This window comes from Falco naumanni, chromosome 8 (assembly GCF_017639655.2).
Source record: "Falco naumanni isolate bFalNau1 chromosome 8, bFalNau1.pat, whole genome shotgun sequence".
In the NCBI taxonomy this organism is placed as follows: Eukaryota; Metazoa; Chordata; class Aves; order Falconiformes; family Falconidae; genus Falco; species Falco naumanni.
This window is the reverse complement of record NC_054061.1, coordinates 44,852,736-44,876,508: the sequence shown is the minus strand read 5'-3', so window position 1 is coordinate 44,876,508 and position 23,773 is coordinate 44,852,736. Positions and strand designations below refer to the sequence as shown.

Below are 23,773 nucleotides of genomic sequence, written 5' to 3'. Positions count from 1 at the left end.
ACAGGCCCTACCTACACACTACAACAGGATGCAAGTAGATCTAGATCTTCCTGAGGAAGATCAAGTTAGGAGAAATCTGGGAGAGATGCAGTATTTATATTGCTTAGATTTATGTATTAACTTGCTATTCTCAGGTATCTATTAAATGTTGAGGCAAAACAGAAGGGTAAAGAAAATTTGTACAATTGAAGTGATACTGTATCTGAGAATGTACGTTGTTTATTTCAGCAATAAGTGCCCCCAAACCTGAAGTACAACATTTTAAAATCTACAACACAAAAATAGAAAATATTCAAAATGCACAGAAACACAAGTCACCTTTAATGTGATTAAAACGTCACATGAGATTTTTTGCAGTTAAGTGGCAATTAAGGATGTGCTTTACAACACTGTATAGAAATTTGCAAGTTTCCTGTACAGGCAGGATCCTCAGGCTTGTGCAAGTCGTTCTAGGACTCTTCGGTAATCTGAAACAAGTTGTTGGAAGCTCTCTTCTAACTGTTCATGTTGCATGTTTAGGTCTATTTGGTTCAACTGGTTCGTCAGCTCCTCTGGTCTTAGACACCTTCTCATCTTGGCAAGTTCTCTCTGCTTTTTCTATGCAACCAAACAAATAGTAATTTGAACACAACCAATAATTATCAAGAATATGCTATTTCATCAAATATATTCAATTTCATTATCTAGTTCTTTAAGATGTCCCTAATACTAAGAAAAAAAGTTAGTGTTTGATTAGGACATCTGTTCTGGTAAAGCCTGAGTTTCTGTATTACCAATCAACATGTGAAGTAAAAAATGGTTTCAAAGTTTTTCCTTGACCAAACGGATCAGGTCAACTCCTGAGGATGTATGGCATGAAGAACTAGACTGTAGAAAACTACTCAGGATATTTAGTTCTATGCTGTCATTAATTACACTGGTGTCCCATTATGTGGCTGTTCAGCCAACTGATTTCCCCATAACTGACTATCAATAATTAATTTTAAGCCTCCTGTACACAGAAAACATTTCACAAATATTTACAAATTATTCAAAAATTATCAGGGATTAGCAATAACAGCACTGAAATGCAGCAAGATTATTTACAAGTATAAACATATTTGTACAGCAAGAAGATGAGGAGTTCCCCTTGCTGTGTCACATATGTGGTGTTTTTACCTGTTTTTTAAAAATACCTCAAAATACTTCTGTACTTCCTTTCTCTGGATGTACTTTTATATAGCTGGTATCTATTTCTGAATTTCTCAGCTCCTTGGTTACCTTCCATTCTCCAGTCTTCCCTCGCTTTGTAAAAAGCGAAATGTCATTCAACATTTCATTTTAAAAAAATGCATTATGTGTGCCTGGCATCTTATCAATAAATCTTTGCAATGCCTGTGGAATCATAAGAGTTTGTTAAAACAACAAATTTTTCCCCAAACTATTCTACTTCTAACATCAGTCTCAAAATCAACGCCCTTCTGTACTCCATTTAATTTTACACTTATCTCAAAGGAAAATCAGTTTTCTTTCTGTCATTGATGCTGAGGGTCAGGAGAAAGAAGTGGAGATCAGATTAAACTGTAAATGAGTGAGATCAGAAAAACTTCTTTAGTCTCCCAGAGATCCCATAGCCAAAGTTCAGTTCAGAAAAGAAGTTTCTGCATCAGAGTCCTTATGAGGCCTCCAGGCACATTTCTAGCCAATAATCAAGAAAGATTTAATTGTAGGAAGGATGTCAAAAGTAGCATAGCTGTTTAAATTTTAGATTCACGTTAGCTCTAGCTAGTCAAAATGAGTACAATACTCAAAACGTGTGATGAGTTTCCCAAATGAAAATAGAGATGAGTACCTTCTGTGCAAGCTTCTGTCCATAGAAAAACTAAAACCTCCTTATTCTAGAATTAATTTTAAGTCTGATTAACAGGAATATCTGTTAAGATTATATATAAGCACTGAAAAAAAAGGTGTCAGCTTTTAAATGTCAATTACATCTGATACTGTATCATTAGGCCATCTCTAAGTTCCTGATTCTGGGTAAAAAGCAAATTCCCTCCACACCATTCAGATAGCCAGTTGTTCCAATATCCATTTCCTCCCAAATACAGTACCAGCATATGCAGGTACACAAGATTCTGAAACCCACAGTCAGTGACATTTTACCCAAGCAGTTTCAAGAGGATTATTTGGGAGCAAGTTATTGGACTTGGCAGAAAATTATACTCTGTTGAAGTAGCAAACCCAAAAGAAGTACTATGACTAAGAAAAGCTGCACAACAGTGGTGTTTACTTGCAGAAGGGATGATGTGAAGAACAAAGACATACTATCAAGAAGACATGTCTACCAGCAGAGTCTACTAATGAGCATAAAAACCAGGGTTCTTCAAAAATGGAGAAGCCACAGTGAACCTGGAATTTCACAAGCTGCTCACCTTTTGAGCTACCTTAGAGTGACGCCCTGTTCACAAAGATACTAAAACTTTTACTTTCTGTATCAGTTATTCCAATCTAATGGTGCCATATACATAAAAATCTCAGTATTTTTAGCAACAGCCTCCTTGCTAACGTGAAGACTTGAAGGGTAATAGGTGTACTACAGGGTTTTGCATCTGGAGTTTCTGCAGACAGTTTTATTTCTGCTATTGTTAGTCAAGGAAATAGCTGTAATACCATTTTTACTAAATTAAAGTAGTGGCAATTTGGAATTATTCTACATCTGTGTAGCACTGTTCAAATGAAACTATCAAGTGTTTTATATAAAAAATGATACCAGCATTAAGAGCGTGCAGTAATATTCCTGATTCTTTACTAAAATTTGCTTCTCCCCCCTCACCAATTACTATATACTTACTAAAACTTCATTTAATTCCAGTTCTGAAAAATTTTGAAAACAGCACCATGACTAACATTTATTGGAAATATTGTTTAGGAGGAGTGCACGAGTAAGCTGTTTTCTAGGTAGAACTATCGTAAACAAGACAGCTGTATTTCAGAACATGAAACAAAATCAGGGAAAGGGTGTTGGCTGCAGCATCGCATATCTAGCAATACAAAATCCATTAATTACTAATGTATTTACTGCATGCAAAGACTGAAGTGGAAACATCTGTTAGAAGCACAAGAATTGAAGTTGCCTATGCAATTCTGGATTTCCCCCCTAGGACTTCAGTGCTGAGTGAATGAGTTGCAACCATTGTAACAGTCTGGTTAGCTGAAAAATCATGGCCATATTTGTAGCAAATTTAGCAAATGAGACAAGACACTCATGAAAGAGAACAGAAAGCGTTTTGATTCAGGCCCTGCCACTCAGCATGACATAGTGTTATCTCCAGATCAGGCAAGTATTTAATAGTGTTGGGTTCTCATTTCTGCTAACAGCCCTGCTAAGTCCTGCATGAGCACAATCAAAGTTTTGCTATTTTGGTATAGCAGGGTAAGTGCTGCTTTAGGAAGGCTTGCAAGCTAATCAAGGTATTTCTCATACTTTGTAAAACTTTTCCAACAGGATTTTGGTTTGCTCAGCAAGTACTGAACAGAGTCACTAACATGCTAATTATAGCAATAAACCTAGATTTGTGTTCTTTTGACTCTTAATACAAAGACTGATGCCATTAGCGACTAGGATATGTATTTTTTTTTTAAGCTGTATCTCAGAGTCAGGTTATGCAATACTGACCAACAGTACTGAAGATCCTGAGAGACATACTTTATAGGAACTAAGAAAATTACTTCGTAATAAGTTTATTACTTCCTTGAACTTTACTGCTGAAATTATTTTCTATTCCATCTGCACAGAATTCTATGTTGACATGGCTTGATTACTTCTAGCAAGCTGTTTTGCTAAGACCTAGCTAACAAGTAGAACAGGAATCTGAACTATGCCTAGTCTGCAGTGTAAACTTGTAACAGCATTTACCTGTTCAGATTTTTGGCTTGTCTATTAACATATTTTTAGTCTTTTCAAGAAATTGACATTTTCTTCCCCTTAAGCCTACCTGGGCACAATGCCACTTGTAGCTAGATAAAAAGCCTTAGTAGTAACTTCCTGCTGGAACTGGGCACAAAACAATCAGGAGCCAAGCACAGGATCTTCAGCACTGCTGTACGTGAACGTTCTCTGCATCTGTATATGCGTCAGTAGAACACCGCATAACTAATAGTAGTTGATTGGCAACATAATTGGCATCAGCTACATTTATGGAAATGAAAGTAAAATCAAGTATAATTAGCCTCGAAATAAGTATGATACTTAAGTCATATACACCTTATAAGGGCCAATCAGTCTTCTTTTAACGTCCAATCGATAGCTTCTGGACTGTTCTGCATCACCCATATCTGTTGCACGCAATCGGAGAATTTCATAAACTCGTCTTGTGTGTTGCTAATGAACAGAAAGAATAAAAACCATGTTTGAATAAAGCGGTCACTCAACAGAACTCAAAGTGGAGAAATACTGAAATATTAAGTCATTCCTCAGCTTATTGGGAGATAGGCACAGACAAGCCTCTGTCAAACCTATCCTCCTGTCTGGTGGGTTAAATGAATAAACATTTTTGTTTTTCCTTCAAAACCATTTCTTCCATGCAGCCAGTGCCTGATGTCCCAAAGTGTTGCACCAGCTGTAGAGGTGTTTCAAAGACCTGCTGTAGATGAACAGCATGAAGTCCAGAAAGCCAGAGACCAAAACTACTTCAAGTAACTGAATGACTGAACTAGAGTAACACTAAGCAGTATTTTGCTAAACATTATCTACATTGCTTATTTTATTAATTGCTGTATATCTACTGCCCTTCACAAGGCCCCCTGGGAGTTCTAAATAGGAGAATGAAATAATATTTACAACTTTTTGTTTACTAGGGAAGAAAATGAAAGAATTAGTAATGGGAAAACTGAAGTGCTTTTGGAACCAGGATCAGCTAGTATCACATCTGGGAAAAAAAAAAATCATGTTGCTACTACATTCCTATTAACTATTGCATCTGTATGAAAACAGAAGACTAAGTATTCTCTTGCTGAGCAACAGAACAAAAATAAGGTGGTTTCTTTGCTACACTAGCTAGCATATGTTTAGATACTGTTAAAAAACCCAAACCTGACTTATTTATCCCTTCAGGTTTAAGGTATCAGACATAAAAGGCTGAAAATTTAGTGTCCTTATACAAGCAATACCATTTTCATGAACACATTTGAATATGGCTCCACACTCCCCATCCCTCAAGCCTCTAAGTTTTCATTAAACCACGTTCAAATACATTTTTAATTAAGCAGCTCTGCCATTCCACTACCATACTCACTAATGAGTTTAATCACTGAGCAGATTACCAGAAAATTTAACTGTTTAGTTCTCTAAGTTTGCTACTTTAATGTTCTGCATTCCCAAAACAACACTTGTTATTTGTATAAGTATACTTGAAAGAAATGGAAACTATGTCAAATTCTATTACATCAACAGAATTAGTAGGTAAAAAAACCATTTACCTAAACCCACAACCTAGGTATCTTCTCCCTTCCAGATACAACCTAAAAATCTGTAGAAATAAGCCAGAGCATGCGAATTCCAAGTCTCCACCTCTTTTTAAAGTGTTATTCTACTAGTTTGATAATAATGTCCAACTACAACTGTTCTGATTTAATACCTTATTTATTTTCAGTTTTTGTTGAGCTTCCATCACCATTTCTTGGGTGAAACCTTGCATTAACTTTCCTGGGGAAAAACAAAGCAAATCTTGACAGAGCTTTACAAGGACAAAGTCTCTTAGCTTCACATAGTTTTCAGATGGATCTTCAGCTGGAAAGAATAAAAAAGCACACAGTTAATATCAGCATTATGTTTCCTCATCTCTGGTGTATGTAATTACAAAGTACTACGGAAAACAAAAGCAGATATGGTATTCGTCAGTAAACGAACAACTATGCTGAATTTTAAGTACTACTATCTAAGTTTTACATGTTTGACAATAGATGTTAAAGAGCTTGCAGAAAGAAAAAATTTCCAATATTCTGTGTATGCAGTACTGTACCGTATTATATAGGCACTTCTCAGACTGTCAATATACACATTTAATGCAATTTAACTCTTGGGAAAACAAAATTACTTATGTATAAACCCCTTTTTCTTTTTTTCCGTATATTCCATGTTTGACAGAATGGTAGAATACTAGAACACAAACTAACTATGTGGAAAAAGACTGGTGAAACTATCCTGCTGTATACAACTAAACTAGCCGAAGGCAATTATTGACCACAAGTTATAGCCTTTGTCAGCAAGGCAGGTAAGGAAAGGTACAAGGACCCAAAGGGCAAGCTTATACAAAATTAAAAGGCTGGAAGGACCCAAGCAAAAGCTGATCACAATTTTAAGGTCCTTCCATTTTGCTTAAAACAGCAGCATAACTATCAAATCTGTTGCTTTAAAAAGAAACAGCAAAGTTGAAAACTAGCTTCAGGGAACATCAACATGGTCCCATATGCAACTTTATTCCCACTTATGAAATATGCAGAAGGAAAATGCTTACAACATTGTGAATATTTCTTCCTTAATTGTTTAGACAGGACTACTACAAATAAGTAGCAGGGTCATGTTCCCCCCAGCACTCATTTTTCTGTGGACTGGCATTGTGAAATTGCTAAACAGCTCATATCCCAGCTGTGTTTTTCTTCAGTTTTGAGGACCACTGTAAATAGTTGAAATCTGTAGTTTAGGGACAATCAAAAGCCAGTAAGTTTCCAAGGAGGACTGGGATAGAAGTTTTTACTTTGTATATGCAGCACTGCACAACTGGCAGTTTATTTTTTGGGATAGAGAATGCTTATGACTATTTTATCAGTTAAAATGTTTCATGCAGAGTGGCCTAATCTTGTATGGCAAGTCTTATAGCACTTATTCTGCAGAAGAGATTGGAGAAGCAGAGATGATTGATTCCATTCCTTTTTGTTCAGATTAGTTAGAAAACAGACAAGGCAGTGTCTGCACTGTAAGCACTATCAGCATACATTTTGCTTGTGTCAATTAGGAGGACAAGCTATAAGCAAAGCAAAATATTTTTTGTAAATGTGAACGAAGTATTTTTTTTAAAGCACTAGCTCATTTACAGAGGTTAAGTATATCAATTTCCTCTTTTCAAAATGGTTAGAGGCTTTACTTCACAATTTTAGAGGCTACGTAACTAAATATTCTGGCCATATCAAGATTGTCCACCCCGAATTTCCTCTCAAAAAGGACAATAAATAATTTTGTAAAAGCCTTAATTTCCATAACTTGAGTGTCATGCAGAATACTGCAAGCTTCTCCTGCTTTATTCCATAAAGAAAATAAAACCAATTTTAGTGCACATTTACTGTTTGCTACAACCCTGTGTTTATGGCACTGAGCCATGAACACATCATATGATTTATGCAATAACATGTTAAGACTTTTTTTTAACCTCAATCCTAACAGCTAGGTAAAGGTAAAGCTTTGTAGTATTAAAAAGAAAAAAGTAAATGCATGATGCACATGATTTCCTGTTGCATAAACAAAGTTATATTTCCTTAGGTTCCTATGAACTGGATTAAAATGATGAGATTGATTACTTTATGTTAGGATTATCCTGCAGCACTGCATTATGAAAGCAAGTGTTCTATTGTATTTTAATTAGAATAGAGGAGTTATTTCTAATTAAGGTGAGGTCTGTGACAGCCCCTACCTAGAACAGTCATGTGTTTGAACTGCATTTCTTCCTATATTGCACTTGAAACCACAGAACAAATGTCATGTTTGTAGCCATTCATGTTATTTTTTATGCACATATACCCTTTTTCTCCTCTGCCATTTCCTCAAGTTTATTTTTAATTTTCTTTTTTTTTTTTTTTTTTTTTTTTATTAGGTATTTGTGCGCACACCTTCAATATCATGGATGCCTTCAGCCAGCAATCCATGCTTTGGGAGCACAAGTTCTCTACAGATTTTTACTGTCTCTAAAATTTTGGTTTACACAGTAATATTAATGTGCAATTTTACGTTGGTGTCCCCCCTGCTCCCAATTTTGAGTTTTGGCTAATAGGAGTAAGTAGAAGAACAAGGAATTTGACAAAGCTCGATCTCTTGGAAAATTCAGCTGTGTATTCTCACAATAAAATGGCTAATTAGCTGGTAATCCGTTCATGCTAGGGATTGAATTTTCCTGGTGTGCTGTTCTCTAAGTAAAGGATTTAAAGAGCTACATTATATACAGTTCTTCTGTAAACCAGGGTACTATTAATCCTGAACAGAGCTGAAGCTAAATCTTCAAAAGGCCATTTAAATCTGACAAATGAACATGAAAGTTAGTTTGCAGGCTAACAACCTGTAAATGCTACAAGTTGCTTATGAAACAGGTGAGCTGAGTTAAAAATTTAACACAAACCTGTTATATCAAGTACTGTAGGAGAAGACATATAGTATCTATGAACTGTTTCAAGCAGCTGAGCACCATGGCCTTCTCCTTGGAATGGTGGCAAGATCAGCATCTGGCTACAGACAAAGGAAAGTATTTTCAGTTCAAATGCACGCATTTGCAAACTTTATAATGCAAAGGCTTAAAACCAAAACGGTATTTCATTTTAGATTAAAGTACATGTAGCAATCTTCATGTTAAAATAAAATTTTTAATGGAGTCTTAAAATTGCTAAATATTCAAAACTTGTTTAAGATTCCCTCTGCTTGAGGAAGGGAACAATGAAATAAATCAGTGCATAGCCAGCTAATAATGGGGATTTTTTTAAACAAATCAACACCATTATAAACAAGTATTGGGAACTTCAGCAGTTCCCTCTTCTGAAATAAAAGGCAAGGCACGAGTTACACCGCCAATTACCTTACACGTGGCCGGGTTTTGTCTGGGTACACATAGTAATTATAGACTGTCATGTAGCCTACGGTCGCAAAGAGCGTAGCTCCATCCTTATTATACTTCTCAAATCTGCAGATAAAACAGAAAGCCAAGCAGGTCAATTACAGTCGCGCTCCCATGCAGTGTCCATTTTCTTTTCCATTCTCCAACTGAATTTTCAGTGTCAGCAAGCTACTCTGTGAGGGCCCAATGGGTACACCTGCTATGTTCTGAATGTACAATTCACTTAATTGGTGTGCAGCAACTTGGATAAATCAGGCCTCTTTACAGCACTTCAGTGCACTTGCTTATTATAAAGATGAATAGGTGGCAAGTAAAAGAAAACACAGGCAAAGCTCATTTTACTGTTTAAGCCTACATTCAGGGCTCTAACGGACAACAGCATTTAATTCAGCTCTATTCTCAAGCTTTCCCAAAGCATAATGGAGGAAAACTCAAGCCTCATAAACAATGGTTTTTCTTTCCTGGGAAAAATATCATTATACTGCTCCAATAATTGGCCAGCCACAATTAAAATGCAGGCTTTGTGGAGGTAATAAGGTCCACTGTTGCTTTAGAACTGTACTTACACTAGAAAGTAGTTCCATCTTTCATCATCTACATCAATAAAGCTAGCAGTTTCAATAAACCACATCAAGAACGTCTGAAGCCTTTCATGATATTCTCGAAAGCCTGGACATGTCATGTCGGCCTAGGGAAAAAGCCAGGAGAAGTCAGGTGAAACCTATCACAGATGTAAGAGGGAAAAAACCCCATGCAAAACCTAATTAAATTCTCCAATATAAAAAAGGATGTTTATAATTATCAATAAACTGGTAAAAATGACAGTATTTATATATTACAGTCAAAACATTACTAAAAATGTATCACTGCAAAATAAAATGTGATTTGCTTGCTCAAAATCACAAGTTTTAAACTTATTTCTCATACCTTGTATATCTGATATGTTATATCTTCACCAGCTTCCTCATTATGGACAGAATATGTGTGTAGCAGCATTCCAAAGGGCTTGAAGTTGACCTCCTTCTCCAGAAGAGACACAAAGTCATCTGTGTTTGTGCAAAAGCCAGGAGGAATGATTTCTCTAATTTTACTTTCAACATCATCTGCCTGGAGATTACAAAAGGGGGCAGGATCAGTGGAAGATTGGAAAAAGACAGCACTGATGTCACTATTGTGGTATAAGAAATGTATGTAAGAGAGACGCTATGGCCTAACAGTAATGAAAGAAGAAAAAAAAGACAAGGAATAGCTCAAGCATTTCCTGTGTGTTCAGTAGTGACTTTCCAGCAAGTAAAGGAGCTGCACTGATGAGATCCAGAAAAGTCACAATCCAGCAGCCACCACAAGCATCTAAAAGCTTGCAGTTACAGCATAAGTTAATGAATGTTTTTATGGTTACAGACTGTTACATTTGTCCAATTCAAAACCTAATAGTGCTGATAGTTATTCTGAAAGTGCAGCATGTTCAGAAGCTAAGACTTCCCAGTCAGCAATTCTCTAAGACACAGCCTTGTGGAACACAGGTTCCCAAACAAGCAGCTTACAAGAGGTATTAGGTGAAGCAAAACTATGTGGAAGAAAAGGGACAAAGATCAAAAATGGTAGCTCCCAAACAGGAAAGTGACAGCTAGCGCACACTTGCATTCTTGTGCCTTCCTGCTTGAAATGCCTGCCTATAGGATCAGCAGCAAACACCTTACAAACTCAGAAGACAACAAGCTGCATTCTAATCAAAGAAAAAACTGAAAACAAAATTTAACATAATAAAAATATAATTTAAGGATACTGTCAGCAAATCTCACCTGTGGTCTAACATACTGGGGAAGACAAAATATTCTGACCCCAAAATTAAACTCAGATTAAAATTACTCTTTTCAGATAACCAAAGTGAAAGTTAGAGACTATCAGCTGAGCAGACTTCATAATCCCTTTCAGACCCCAAAAAGACCACTTGATTGAATACATTTACTACTCCTTTTTAACCATGAATATTTGATGAAGTTTCACAATAACGTATTACTGCTTCTCACCAGGCAATAAAACTTAATGAATTGGTCTCAACTTAACAAAACCGTACTCCTCAATACAACCCCTAAAAGCCTGACATTACATTCAACAAAATGAGCTTACATTCAATTCAAACTTTCCTCTGAACAATGAATCCAGGTTTTTACTTAATGGAGTTTGCCGTGAGTTCAGCTGTAATGTTTGTATTGTATCTATTTCCACAAGGGCTGACACAAGAACACTTTGTGTTAACTTACTAAGCAGCTCTTTCACACCGTTTACATGCATGATGGGTATTAGTTCAAAACCAAGACCCTTGCTACTTAGCATTCAAAACAGGGAAATTAAGATGCTTAGAACAAAATACACTACAAAAGGCTAATACAACATGCTACTAATTCCTGTCCTTTCAACTATAGTCCCTTAAGTAGAAGCAATGCACCTGCAAATGAATAGCACTTTATCATTCAGTTTCATTTTTAGTGCAGAGAAAGATGGATGTAGTTCAGCACAAACAAGTTTTATTCTTAATGGTTTGGTACTACCAACATTTATATTTATATTTGTAGAGAGCTCTATTAAGCAATTAAAATATAGCTCTACAATACTTGGTGTAAGAACCCAGTTAACATGCGTACAATCTTTACATCCATTTCATTCTCAAAACAAAAGAGATGCGTTTATTGGAACCTTTGCTATTCTTCTTAGAGCAATATTAGTGAAACATTTTCTTTACACTTAAGTGATTTAACTGCGTTACACAAAATCAGCCATTTTTTCCCAGAATCAATGACTTACATAAAGAAAAGGTTAATAGTATGGAACACATTTTAGAAATGCCTTTTTTTTTTAAACTGTGCAAGTGCGTTTTTTACACAGATCTTAAACTGCACTGCTGTCAAAGCTGTAGGAAACTGCAACTAAGAATCTGTAGTGTAGCGATTTATTTTATATATCTGAAAAGAGCATGTGAAAATAATCTAGAATTAAAAGAATACTTTCAAGCATCAGTTCAATAACTTAAGCTACGTGCAAGGTACCTAAAAAGGGTGAATATACAGTATGAAGTATTACATAAATAATGTTTAAGTAATTTTGCTCCCCTCACAATTCTAAGTTTCTTCACAAATGGTAAGGAAGGCAAGCTTCCAACCTGCTGAAAGCACGTAAGACAATCTGGCTCCCACCACAGAAAAATTTTGTTTTCCATAAAATAGAATTAAATAATGAGAACAGAGGCTTAGCAGATAAAGCAGTAGATAATTCTTATTAGTTCTGTATGACTGCAACAAATTTTCAGCTACTGCCTCCTACAATTTCTCTCCACTTGAAATGGAGTCTGGCATAATTTAAGAAAAGAAACCATATTCTTCAGTTACTTTCAGGGTTAATAAGATCTCTCTTTCTCACAGAGGAAATCCCAGAATCCTCAGTTTGAGTGGTGGCATAAATTTAACTGATCTAATTTTCAGTAAGTCCTGGAATACTGGAATCTTGAAATAGCAACAGCATACAAAGAATTTGTTTCATTAATACCTGTTTTCATTAATACCTGTTCTTTTTAATGGAAACATCCATTACTTAGTAGGCACTTTCCAAACACTTCTCTCTGAAGTGCTCATAAACCAAGCAGTTATTAAAATTAGTTTACTGCCTTTCCCATGTGTATTTCTTTGATATTGGCGAGAGATTAATTTCTTTTGCCAGAGTAAGGCAGTCCTATCTTACCAACTGGCATGGAGGCAACGGTGATACACAAGTTCCTTTCCAGAAGAACAATCCAGCTGACTACTGCAGCAGTATTAAGCAGAGGCGAAGCCACTTACAATGAAGCATGCAAAAACCTGAATGAAGCCAGCTGAGAGCTGTTGAGCTTATGGTTCATGGAGGTACTGTCTGTAATGTATAACCTTCATAATCAGAATCATGTAAGGTGATGATGGGGAATTTGGTATAGACTTGTAACTAAACTTCATTTATAGTAGTACTACTTAAGTGGGGAGTGTCTCTTTGTACATAGCATTTGACTCTGCGTAATTTCAATATAGAGATTATTCTTGTACTAACAGGCAGTTATAACATCTGTGTATCATGTAGATGCTGTTTCAAAGTGACTTAATTTAAAATAATTATAGAAAAATATTTGAAAGCTAAATTTCTACAACAATTACATGTATTTCCAGTGGGGAGCAATGGAGTGATCAGTAGTACTGCTTAAAAAAGGATGCCAAATACTAAAATTACACTTTTTCATTAACTTTTGTGTCAAGCAAATGTGTTAGCCCAGCTGCAGAGCAAGACAAGTACATTTATAGTAAAGACTATTTCAGAGGTTAGTGAAATACTTCGCTCCTGCCCCATCAGAAAACGCAGATGAAAAGGAAGATACTTGAACAGCTGCAAATCTCAAAGCAGCAAGCAATTTGGAGGTCAAGGCTATTAATATTTACACCAGAAGAAAGCAGCCTCTCTTCAGATATTTGAAAGGATCAATTCCACTCAAGGAATAACTTCTATTTTCATTAAATGAAGTGCCAGCTTCTGTTCAAAACATGATCATACTTTGCTGAGCCTTCCCCACTACCATGGTTTAGATCCATCTTTAAGGAGATGATACTAAGATGCATAAATATGACTGGAGTTCTGACTCTTGACATTTCAGGATCTTATCTTTTACCTCATGTTTGAAAAGATCTTGGAGAAAAAAATATTGGTATTGGGGCAAATATTTCTGTACGTCCCCAGCAGAGACTGTAGCAGCTGCTTTAGCAATAATGGAACCAAACCTACTACCACAGAATAAAACCACCTGCTGTTGAATGGGCTTGTGTGGGTATTTAGATACAAAATCCTAAGCTGTGAATAACTTTGCAGAGCAATAAAACTAACTTCTCCCTTGTAACCAGTTATGTTAAATGCAGAAACTGCTGTCCTTTCCTAAACACCATCTATTCACAACACAAAGATCAACAGTCATGTATAGCAGATAGTCTGCATCTTAGTATAATTATCCTGAAGGAACCAAGATCAGCAACTAAACAGTTAACCTCGAAAAGTAAATGTTAATATGTTTAAATTGACACCCTGTTGTAATGACAGTTTATGTTCTAATCTCTGCAACTGCATTCATATCTGAAGGTCGTTAAATTAATGGCAAATGCAAATGCAGAACAAGATTGATGACCACCATATCTTTTTCCTATTTAGGTTTACATATAGCCACATGATCAGCTTATTTGGATGTACACTGTTAACAATACTAAGTGAAGCACAGGGTAAGCTACCTATTCTTCCGATTCAGTCAAAACCTATGGATACTCTGGAAAGTATAGAGAAGCCTCGCTCAGAAAGGTCTTTTTTTGTCCCCATCTCAATCCCTTAAGCAATCGGAGGAATAATTAAATATAGAAAACAGGACCTGAAAGAAGCAAGGATTCCAAGCATTCAAAAAAGTTGCAGAGTGCACTTAGGGCAAGACAGATCTTTCCTTTAGCTTGCACATACCTCCAGAGAAGTAAAGGGGCTTTGCCATTTGTACAGAAAATAGATAGGCTGTAAGTAAAAAGGCCCTATGGTGTGGATTCCTGTTGTGACATGATTTTGAAGTTACGCTGGTGAGAAGTTGGACTGTTTGATTTTAATATGATTATTACTTTGCCAACAAGTTTTCCTTTTTTCCTTATTTCTAAAAACATTCTAAAGATTGAAGATCATGACCTTTCACTCCTAAGATAATGTTGCCCTAGCCTCACAAGTATTTCAGACATGTCCAGGCACTTAGCTTGTTGAACTAAGTATATTCTAATACAACTTCAGAACAAGGAAGGGCAAATATTTTGGGCAAATTTGTTCAACATTCAAATTCATTCAGAAGTCATTCCAATGGTTTTTGCTTTACAATAGCCCTTTCCTTGAAAATATTTAAATAAACTTGATTAATTTGAAATTGGGAACTTAAAATACAGCTTGAAGTCATAAAGATATTTACTTTTTTTTAAAAAAAAACTTTTCTCAGGCAGAGTAATTTGAAGTCAGTGCAAATACAGAGTATTACGAAGACTCATCAATAACCATACCAGTAGCTCTTTTGGAAAGAAATCAACTCAATTTTTTCTTCCTTATAACGAAGTAAAACTCAGAGGATATTAAGTTTTCTTAATATATCAAAGACCACTCTGAAAAAATAAATTTTTTCTAAATAACTGTACAGGTAATTATACAATAATGTAATGGTTAAAAACATTCTTAATAAAGTATTTTATTCCTATTTCTAAGTTCCATATACCTTTCTTCAGCTAGCTGAAAGACTGACTAGCTTAGCTTTTGTGGGGTTCTCAAAAATATTCTGAGAGCATATAGGAAGAAGTGGTGGGGGTGTGTGTGCAGGGCGGAGGGAAAAAGCTTTTCTTCAAGTTTTTTATAAGCTTGGAAAAGCTGTAGGCAAAAAAAGAAAAAAGTAAGAGCCCAAAACCAAATAAAACACCCTGCAGGTAATTGTATTATTGTACTCCTTTAAGTAATGCATAAAGCACACATGATACCTAACCAGAAGTTTCTAATCTCATTTCTGCCATACTTGTTCTCCACACCTGCCATTTAAAGAGACACAGTCAAGCACCCTACCTCATGAAGTGTTTACAGAAACATCCTTTTCCTTCTTCCTGAATTCTCTTCAACATAAAAACCCACCAATGTTAGTCCTCCTCCTGGAGACAGTTAACACAAAAATACAGTCTTGCTAAGTTGTTGGGGGTCTTTTTTTGTGGAACTGGCTTTGGTATTAGCATCTCATGTTTGATTGTACCGTTTGACACAATTTTGATGGTACTGCAGTTAAATGAGGAACAATGGGAAAATGTATAGATGAAGTTTGAAGTTATTTTCAGCTTAGCAACAAAGGAAGCTTTTAATGTAAATCATTTTTGGGTGGGCAATTACTAAATCTAGAATACTTGTCCATATCCCAACTAAACCTTCTCAACAATATTTTAAGTGCAAGTCTGGTTCTGTCTTTACCTCCACACAGTCAAACTTTTCATTAACTTTAGATGTATATTCGATGCGGAAGAGCGTTGACAGGTTACCAGCAATATAGTACAAGAGGATCTTCAGTCCCTTGTATCCAAAAGCAACTTCACTGAGGAAGAAGAACAGAACAATCAGGAATGCTATACACAGCAAAACATTTGCATCACAGAGCTTTCATTTAATATGCTTTGAGGTTTGCACCATCCTTCCCAGTGAGGTATATTAAGTTTCCTAATAGGAAAAGAGGATCAAACTGCATGCGCACTATCTAGACAGAGATAATGCCTTACATTATTTCTACTAGTTATTTGCTCCTCTAGTGGAGAAACAGAACATGTGCCTGAACTCAGTAAGGCAGTGTTTGTGTCCTTACTGTGACAGCTCAAGAAAGAATACCTGAAATAGCTAATACTGCATTGATGTTTTTCAATACCTTATGAAAACTTACAGCATAGTGTAATAATTTGGAACACACTACTGCAATTTATACTGTATAAAACACAGACAAATAACCAGTCATAGCAGTTAAGTGTGGGCTTGGTGGACAGTTTCTATATAGGTATACAATCTAACTAGAAGCAAGTAAATGCAAAGTATAGAATACAAAAGCCTTTTTTACACTTTGAAAATATGAGTTGCCTGAACGTAAGTACTATATTGTTGTGAAGCAGAGAGAATTTCTTTTCAGGCAAAACACTGAATGGCAGAATATGGTACCAGTCACAAAGAAACAGGTTCCTTTTTTTGATATTTCAATGCATTGTTAAGTTTTTTTAAACTGAGATTTTCTTTTATGGTAGCACACTTACAATTTAAAATTTGAAGTATAAGCGCCAGAACAAGAATTTGGTTGGTAGTTATACTGACAGATTGGAGAGTGCTCCCATTACTGAAAGTATAATTATTGTCAATGATAGCTGCAGTAGATTGTAATAAAATCAGACTACTACATCTTTATATATATATAGTTCATCCTACTTGGAATACTCAGCATGCTTTTTAAATTAATTGGAAATTAAGAAACTTAACTACTTCAAGAAGCCCACAGACACATGCATGGGGATTTTACGTAGTGGTTTGTTTTTTTGTTTTAAACTATGGCCAGATTATGGAATATCACCCTACTGAAAATATTAAATGACACTTTAGGAAAAAAAAGAAGTAACACTTTTCTGCTCAGACTTTAGTAAAGCCTTTGACACCATTTCCCACAGCATTCTTCTGGAGAAACTGTCTGCTCATGGGTTGGACAAGTATATTCTTCACTGGGTAAAAACTGGCTGGATGGCTGAACCCAGAGTGGTATGAAGGGAGTTAAAACCAGTTAGTGGCTGGTCACAAGTGGTGTTCCCTAGGGCTCAGTAGTGGGACCAGTTCTATTTAATATCTTTATCAATGATCTGGACAAGGGGATCAAGTGCACCCTCAGTATGTTTGCAGATGACACTAAGTTCGGGGGGAGTGCTGACCTGCTGGAGGGCAAGGCAGCTCTGGACAGGCTGGACTGAGGCCAACTGTATGAGGTTCAACAAGGCTGACTGCTGGGTCTTGCGTTTGGGTCGCAACAACCCCACACGAGACTACAGGCTTTAGGAAGAGTGGCTGAAAAGCTGAAAAGGACCTGGGGGCACTGGTCGACAGCCAGCTGAATTTGAGCCAACAATGTGCCCAGGTGGCCAAGACCATTCCAGCTCCTATCAAAATAGTGCGGCCAGCAGGACAAGGGCAGCAATTGACCCCCTGTACTTGGCACTGGTGAGGCTGCATCTCATATACTGTGTTCAGTTTTGGGCCCCTCACTACAAGACATTGACGTGCTGGGGTGTGTCCAAAGAAGGGCAATGAAGCTGGTGAAGGGTTCAGAGCACAAGTCTTCTGAGAAACAGCTGAGGAAACCGCTAGGGTTGTTTAGCCTGGAGAGGAAGAGGCTTGGGGGAACCCAATTGCTCTCTGCAACTGCCTGAAAGGTTGTAGCAAGGTGGGTGTTGGTCTCTTCTCCTAAGTAAGAAGCGATAGGACAAGAGGAAATGGCCTCAAGTTGCACCGGGGGGGGTTCAGACTGGGTATTAGGAAAAATTTGTCTACCAAAAGGCTTGTCAAGCATTGGAACAGGCTGCCCAGGGAGGTGGTAGAGTCACCGTCCCTGGAGGTATCTAAAAGACATGTAGATGTGGAGCTTAGAGACATGGTTTAGTGATGGACTTGGCAGTGCCAGGTTTGCAGTTGGACTCTATGATCTTAAAGGTCTTTTCTAACCTAAATGATTCTATAGTTTCTGTATCCCCTGCATGTCTAACTGGTTAGAAGTGTATATATTAGAGAAAATAAACCCCTGAATTCAATAAAGTTAACATTCAATTATCTAGAACAGCCAACAATATGGGTTTAAGTAAGTACTTCTATGTTTTATTCACTAAAAATCCCATGTAACAGTGAAAAAGAAATTGATATACTGTTGCTAGATATATATTTTTGGTATTTATTACTGTGAAACTTATTAGTAATAATTGGTAATTTTTCTTAATCTTTGAGAAATGCCATGAACACAATACCCACTTAAACAAGCTGACTGCAAAAATCAGGTATTTCATTCTCTGCTAATCTACCTTAAAATAGCATATAAAATGACTACAGGCTCAAACTACAAGCTAAGCACCAAGGCCACAGTTTCACTGTATAGTCATAAAACTGAAGCATTGCCGTGTCACTTAAAATAGCTTGGTATAGCAGGGTTTCTTGTTTTCTAACAATTTGGAAGCAACTCTCCTCTTCTGGACCTATCAGTTTGACTCTGGATGCTTTAACTTACTCATCTCCGAACACTTGATGGCTATACTCTGGATTAAATGTTGTGTTGTCATCCTCCAAATCCTCAGGAAAGCGAACTGAGGAAACAACAAAAAAAGAGCATGACCAAGTTATCAGCTTCAGTTTGTTTATCCACAGATTCCCTGGCAGATGTTCACATGTTCTTCCACTACAGTCAGACAATTTCAATTATGAACATTTCTATGTTAGGCTGGCATACAAATGAAAAAGACATCTTGTTCAATTTAGATGCATGTTATTTGATCTGAGATCAAATCATTAAACAGATTAAAACTGAGAAATTGACACAGATTTATATATTTCATATACCTCACTCCCCTGAATGTTATGCCTTTAACTTTATCTTGAGCACTGAAGGCACTGCTCAGCTAGATATCCCCACAGTAAGCCAGATCAATCATGTCAACAATGTTGCCTTCTCATTCTGCCATTCTTCTACAGGCAGATGAGTACTCTCCACTGTAGGGCGTTTTCATGGAGTCATGAATATAAAGAAATGTTTATGTGCGTTTACTTTCATGTCAAAGTTTTGGAGAATCAGCATGAATACATACAGAACACTGCGCCAATACTATATTGGTCCTTGTACCAATATTACAAAAATAATTAAGTGATTTTTTGTTTCCTGGTTCTTTACTTTTCCTTAAAGCCTACTTAAAAAGGTCTTTTCTGGTAACGTAAAAATATTCACTATAATGGCATCTACTCAAACTCAGTAACTTACCCAACAAGCATTTATAATGTAACTCCATTATATGGAGTTACAGCAGTTCTTCCATCATAAAATATATGATGTATGATTAGTGGATGAGGTTAGAGGTTAAAGTAGGATTTTCTAGGAAAAATTTTAGAAGACTGAGAAACTTGATTCCCAAACACCCTCTGTGTATTTACAGTTACCTGCAATTGGAAGGGATCTAACTCTTAACTTAAGCATTAAAGTTATATAGTTCAGCCACATTAACAAGGCACAAGTAGCTCAAAACGACAGTTACCTATTTTTTATGTTGAACGAGATAATATGGCATTTGCATGAGCATACAATATTGTATGAGTTAATATTGCTATTAAAGCTTTTTTGTAAAGCATGTGGAATATTGAACTGCAGCTTTATTGCTGCTTTACTCCAGTAAAAACAGAAATTAAGAAAAGTTTGTTTCTGATAATATTAGAAAGGAATTATTCAAGGAGAAAAATGCATATGAGGAGTGTCTTAGTGACAAGATAGAAGCTTGGCCCTCTCAGAAGCAAAAGAACAGTTGCCCTTGGCTTCTCAGGTTTAACTATGAGCAATACATTTGAGTCCAAGTGGCAGTGTTAAAAAAAAGCAACAAAAAAAAGAAATAAAACAATAACTAAAGAGCAATTCTGAACTGTCACCACAGACTAAATTAGGACCCTGAAGAGGACAGTGTATGACTGCTTTTATAGGCATGTGGGAAATGCATGACTTTTCTTAAATGGCACCACTTTGCAGCTTCTCATCATTTTTCTTAACGTAATTTGTATGTGGAACACCTATACTCTCTGAAAGAAAAAAGGAAGCTAAAGATATTAGGTGAAATGGGCAATGGGCACCTTATTTAAAAACTCTCTAGCAGTCCCCCTGAAGCCTGGTATAGCAGTTCCTTGGATTTTCAGACAGAATTCACTCAGATGTCACTATGTCTCATTCACTCCTTTAGTTTTAGAAAAGTCGAAGAGAAAAATAAAATGATAGATCCAGTCATAAAACCATTTTTTGAAATAACATTTAAGAGCAAGGGAAATATTGCACAATTACAATGGCTTAAAAACTTAAGTATTTTGGTTATAATGACATTTTGGCTCACAAGCTGAAGGTGATTCTGTATTAAAAATGCTACTAAACTATACAGAATAGATTGCTAGTAGTAATTCAGGATAGTGTTTCACAGGTTCATTACTTTTATTTTCTTATAGTATTTGTACTGCTCAAGGGAACAAATGGCTGAAGGGCTGGAAAGATCAAAAGTTAGACAGGTATGCCTTATTCTTTAAGTCATTACTGCTGCGTGTAAGTTTGAGATATGAGCAACTCCACCAAGAGTTCAGTAGTTCTGTCTGTATTCTGGGTGTCCTAGTAAGCAAATTAACTATAGAGCGCAATAAACAGTCCTCAAAAAATTGAGTTTTTTTCTATCCACATTTTAAACAATTTTCATTGTTTTGTGTAATCTAGATGGGGGGGGCAGCAGAAAACCTAACCCAACAACACTTTCGAGTCTTTCTTCCTTTTGGTTTTTTCCTTTCAATGAAAAAGAGAAAGATGTTTAAAAAAAATAATCTGATATTTGTAACTAAAGAAATTAGTTCTGTTGCTATGGTCACCACGAAGACAACATACTTAGAACTGCAACATGGCATAAGGATTAGAGAAGAAAAGACATAATACTTCAAGAAAATAAGACATAATTCCAACGCACTCTGGTAACATGCTAATAAATTGCTAATAACATTACTATGCAGAGACAAGACTGAATTTCTATAGCTGTACTTAATCGTTGCAGTCTCAGCAAAACTAGACTGTGTATTTCTATTCTTGTGTTTGTATATTTATATTAATAAGTACATATTATACTTAAATCCACCTGAGTTTTAAGGAAGTTTCTTAAGAAGGTACTAAAATATTCCAGTATCAAATGCACAATATTTTAAAAGTGACATTACCTAGTTTCAGCTGAATTGCTTCATTCGTATTACACTTGTATTCAGCCAGCTTCTTCTCCATAGCAGTAAGTCCTGAATAAAAAGATGTATTTTTTAAAGAATTAAAAGGTGTACAAATCTATGTGTCACTATTATTCAAGGAACATATTTAGAAAAAGGTTCTCAAAACCAGAAAAACACACACAACACAAACCCACCAAAAATACTGAAAGAGCAGGTTAAAAAAAAAGCTACAATGTATAAAAGGAATATAGCGATTTATCTCAAATGCTTTTGTGGAACTAGAAACAAGAACTAGAAAACAGATCACAACTATCTCCCTTTTTACTCTCCAAGAAAGAAGGGCATTACAGTGAACGCAGTTAAACGTTCTAAGCTATTACAAACAAAACATATTTGAAAGCTGTAAGTAGAGATTAAGTATTCAGCCTAACATGTTTCTTTTAAAGAACGTATTAAGTAACATGCTTCAGGGCATTTCAAGTATTTGCATGAAGTTGTTTTCATAAACAGGTGTTCATGGGCTACAGTGGCATGTATGCCACCAGCAATTACATAGTTACCACTTTGTTCCAGAGTAGACCCAGAAGGAAATAACAAACAAATTACATCTAGTCTGTTTTCCAAAGCATAGTTCAGCACTGAAAACATGTTTCGCTTATGGTATTTTTCAAGTGCTTCACAAATCCAGCTTCCCCTTTATTCCAGAAGTCTTACCAGAAAGTTCTTCCTCTAACATCAGGTAGTAGTCTTAAAGTAAAGGCAAGTTTGGGTTTTTGATTCCCTTCCCACCCCCACTAAATTAGTGATCATGGAGACACACTCTGGCTTACCACTACTAAGCGACTGTGAGCCCGAGGATGCCTGCCTGCCTGCCTGCCCGCCCGCCGAGCAGCAGCATGACCATAGCAACAGGAGGGCAGAAAGTCAGCCCCACCCCCAGCACCTGACTCTCCGGTGGTCGGAGCTCACCGCGGCCAGCCCTCAACGCCACCCGCACCCACTAGTCCCGCCACGGCCGCCCCCAGCTCGCACTCCACTTCCTCGCCCCACGTCCCAGCACCTGCGCGCGCCCGCATAAGCACGGCGGAGGGGAACAGCGCAGACCGGACCCGGTACCCCGCTCCCCCTCCCGGAGAGGGACGGACTGCGCCCAGACCGGCTCCCCCAAGCCGCCGCGGCCCCCCGCCGCGGTCAAAGCGACACTGCAGGCCCTGTCATCCCTCAGGACGCAGCCGAGCAGCGCAGGGCAAGCCAGGCCCAGGGACTCACCCGCCATTTCCGAAGAGGTGGCAGACGAGTCAGCCGGGCAGAACGAATCAACCCGCGCGCCCACTCACCGGAAGTGAGCGCACACTCATATACTTCCGCTTCCGCCCGCCGAAAAGCAGTGAGGAGCCAATAACGGCACCGTGCGCGGCGCGCACCCGCGCGCATGCCCAGCGCTGCGCGAGCGCCGCCCCGCCCCGTCGCGGCGGGAGCCTTGAAGAACTGCCTCCGCGCGACTGCTCCTTTGGTGGCCCCGCCCGCAGGGCGCCGCCGGGGGGGAGGGCGTGGCGCGGCGCGGCGCGGCCTGGCCAGCGCGCATGCGTAGTGCTGCCCGCCGCAGCCTCGCACCTGGCCCGGCGGCGCGGGCACCGCTGGCAGCGGGCGGGCGCTGGCTGGCTCTGCCATTTGGAGTGCACCGCTGCCAGCCCCTTGGAGCGCTGTGCGGGGACCTGGGCAGTCTTACCCGGCCGCAGCCCAGGGGCCTGTGGGATGTTAACCCTCTGTGAGGAGGCTTAGGGTACAGCATCGTCCCTTCCCGCTTTGGAGCGGGTGGAGCAACTCTTCCACTTTTCCTGCACATATAGACCTCATGGCTCAACACCAGTTACGTCTCTGAGGAAGAAAATAAGGCCTTACTGTTAGTAAAAGAGATACGGTGAACCACTTGTTACAGCCACGGCTGGAAGAAACACAGATTTCTGCAGTTGTGTCAGTTTTCTGATGGATGCTATAACTGCAATTAGCATAGATATGGACTTGCCGAACAAGATGGTTTAGTGGCCAAATACTTCACAAATAGGCAGATTTCTAGCAAAACTGTTTCTGCTGTCGGCTGGCACATAGGCATATACATAGTATGCGAACTCCAAATTATCTTCAGGACGTTCTTGACCTGTAGCCAAAAAAAGTTCTGCTTTCTGAAGAAAATGCGTTGTTCTAAACTTACGGTTATAAGCCCTTGTCTTGTGACCACCATCATGAATTGCCAACTACTATAATGTAAATCTATATCGCACTGTGTTATCTGAGGTATAACAGAAGCCGTCCTTTTTATGTTTTCCAGTCACATGTGATAAGAAAGATGTTGTTGGGTCCTTGAA

The 23,773-nt window shown here is 37.7% G+C and overlaps 1 protein-coding gene across 2 annotated transcripts; it reads right to left on the bottom strand.

Moving 5' to 3' along the window:
- Positions 1–203: 203 nt before the first annotated feature.
- Positions 204–22,781, bottom strand: HAT1 (histone acetyltransferase 1). Of its 2 annotated transcripts, none has more exons than XM_040604151.1 (11): positions 22,677–22,781; positions 21,405–21,476; positions 18,697–18,772; positions 15,876–15,996; positions 9,780–9,959; positions 9,419–9,540; positions 8,814–8,918; positions 8,364–8,470; positions 5,616–5,767; positions 4,244–4,360; positions 204–597 (listed from the first exon to the last, which is right to left on the bottom strand). In XM_040604151.1, exons 1-11 carry the CDS (start codon positions 22,681–22,683, stop codon positions 430–432), a joined length of 1,227 nt encoding a protein of 408 aa, XP_040460085.1. In that variant the 5' UTR covers positions 22,684–22,781; the 3' UTR covers positions 204–429. The 2 variants fall into 2 exon arrangements, with proteins under 2 accessions (XP_040460085.1, XP_040460086.1); XM_040604152.1 differs by lacking the exon at positions 204–597 and adding an exon at positions 1,176–4,102.
- Positions 22,782–23,773: the final 992 nt, after the last annotated feature.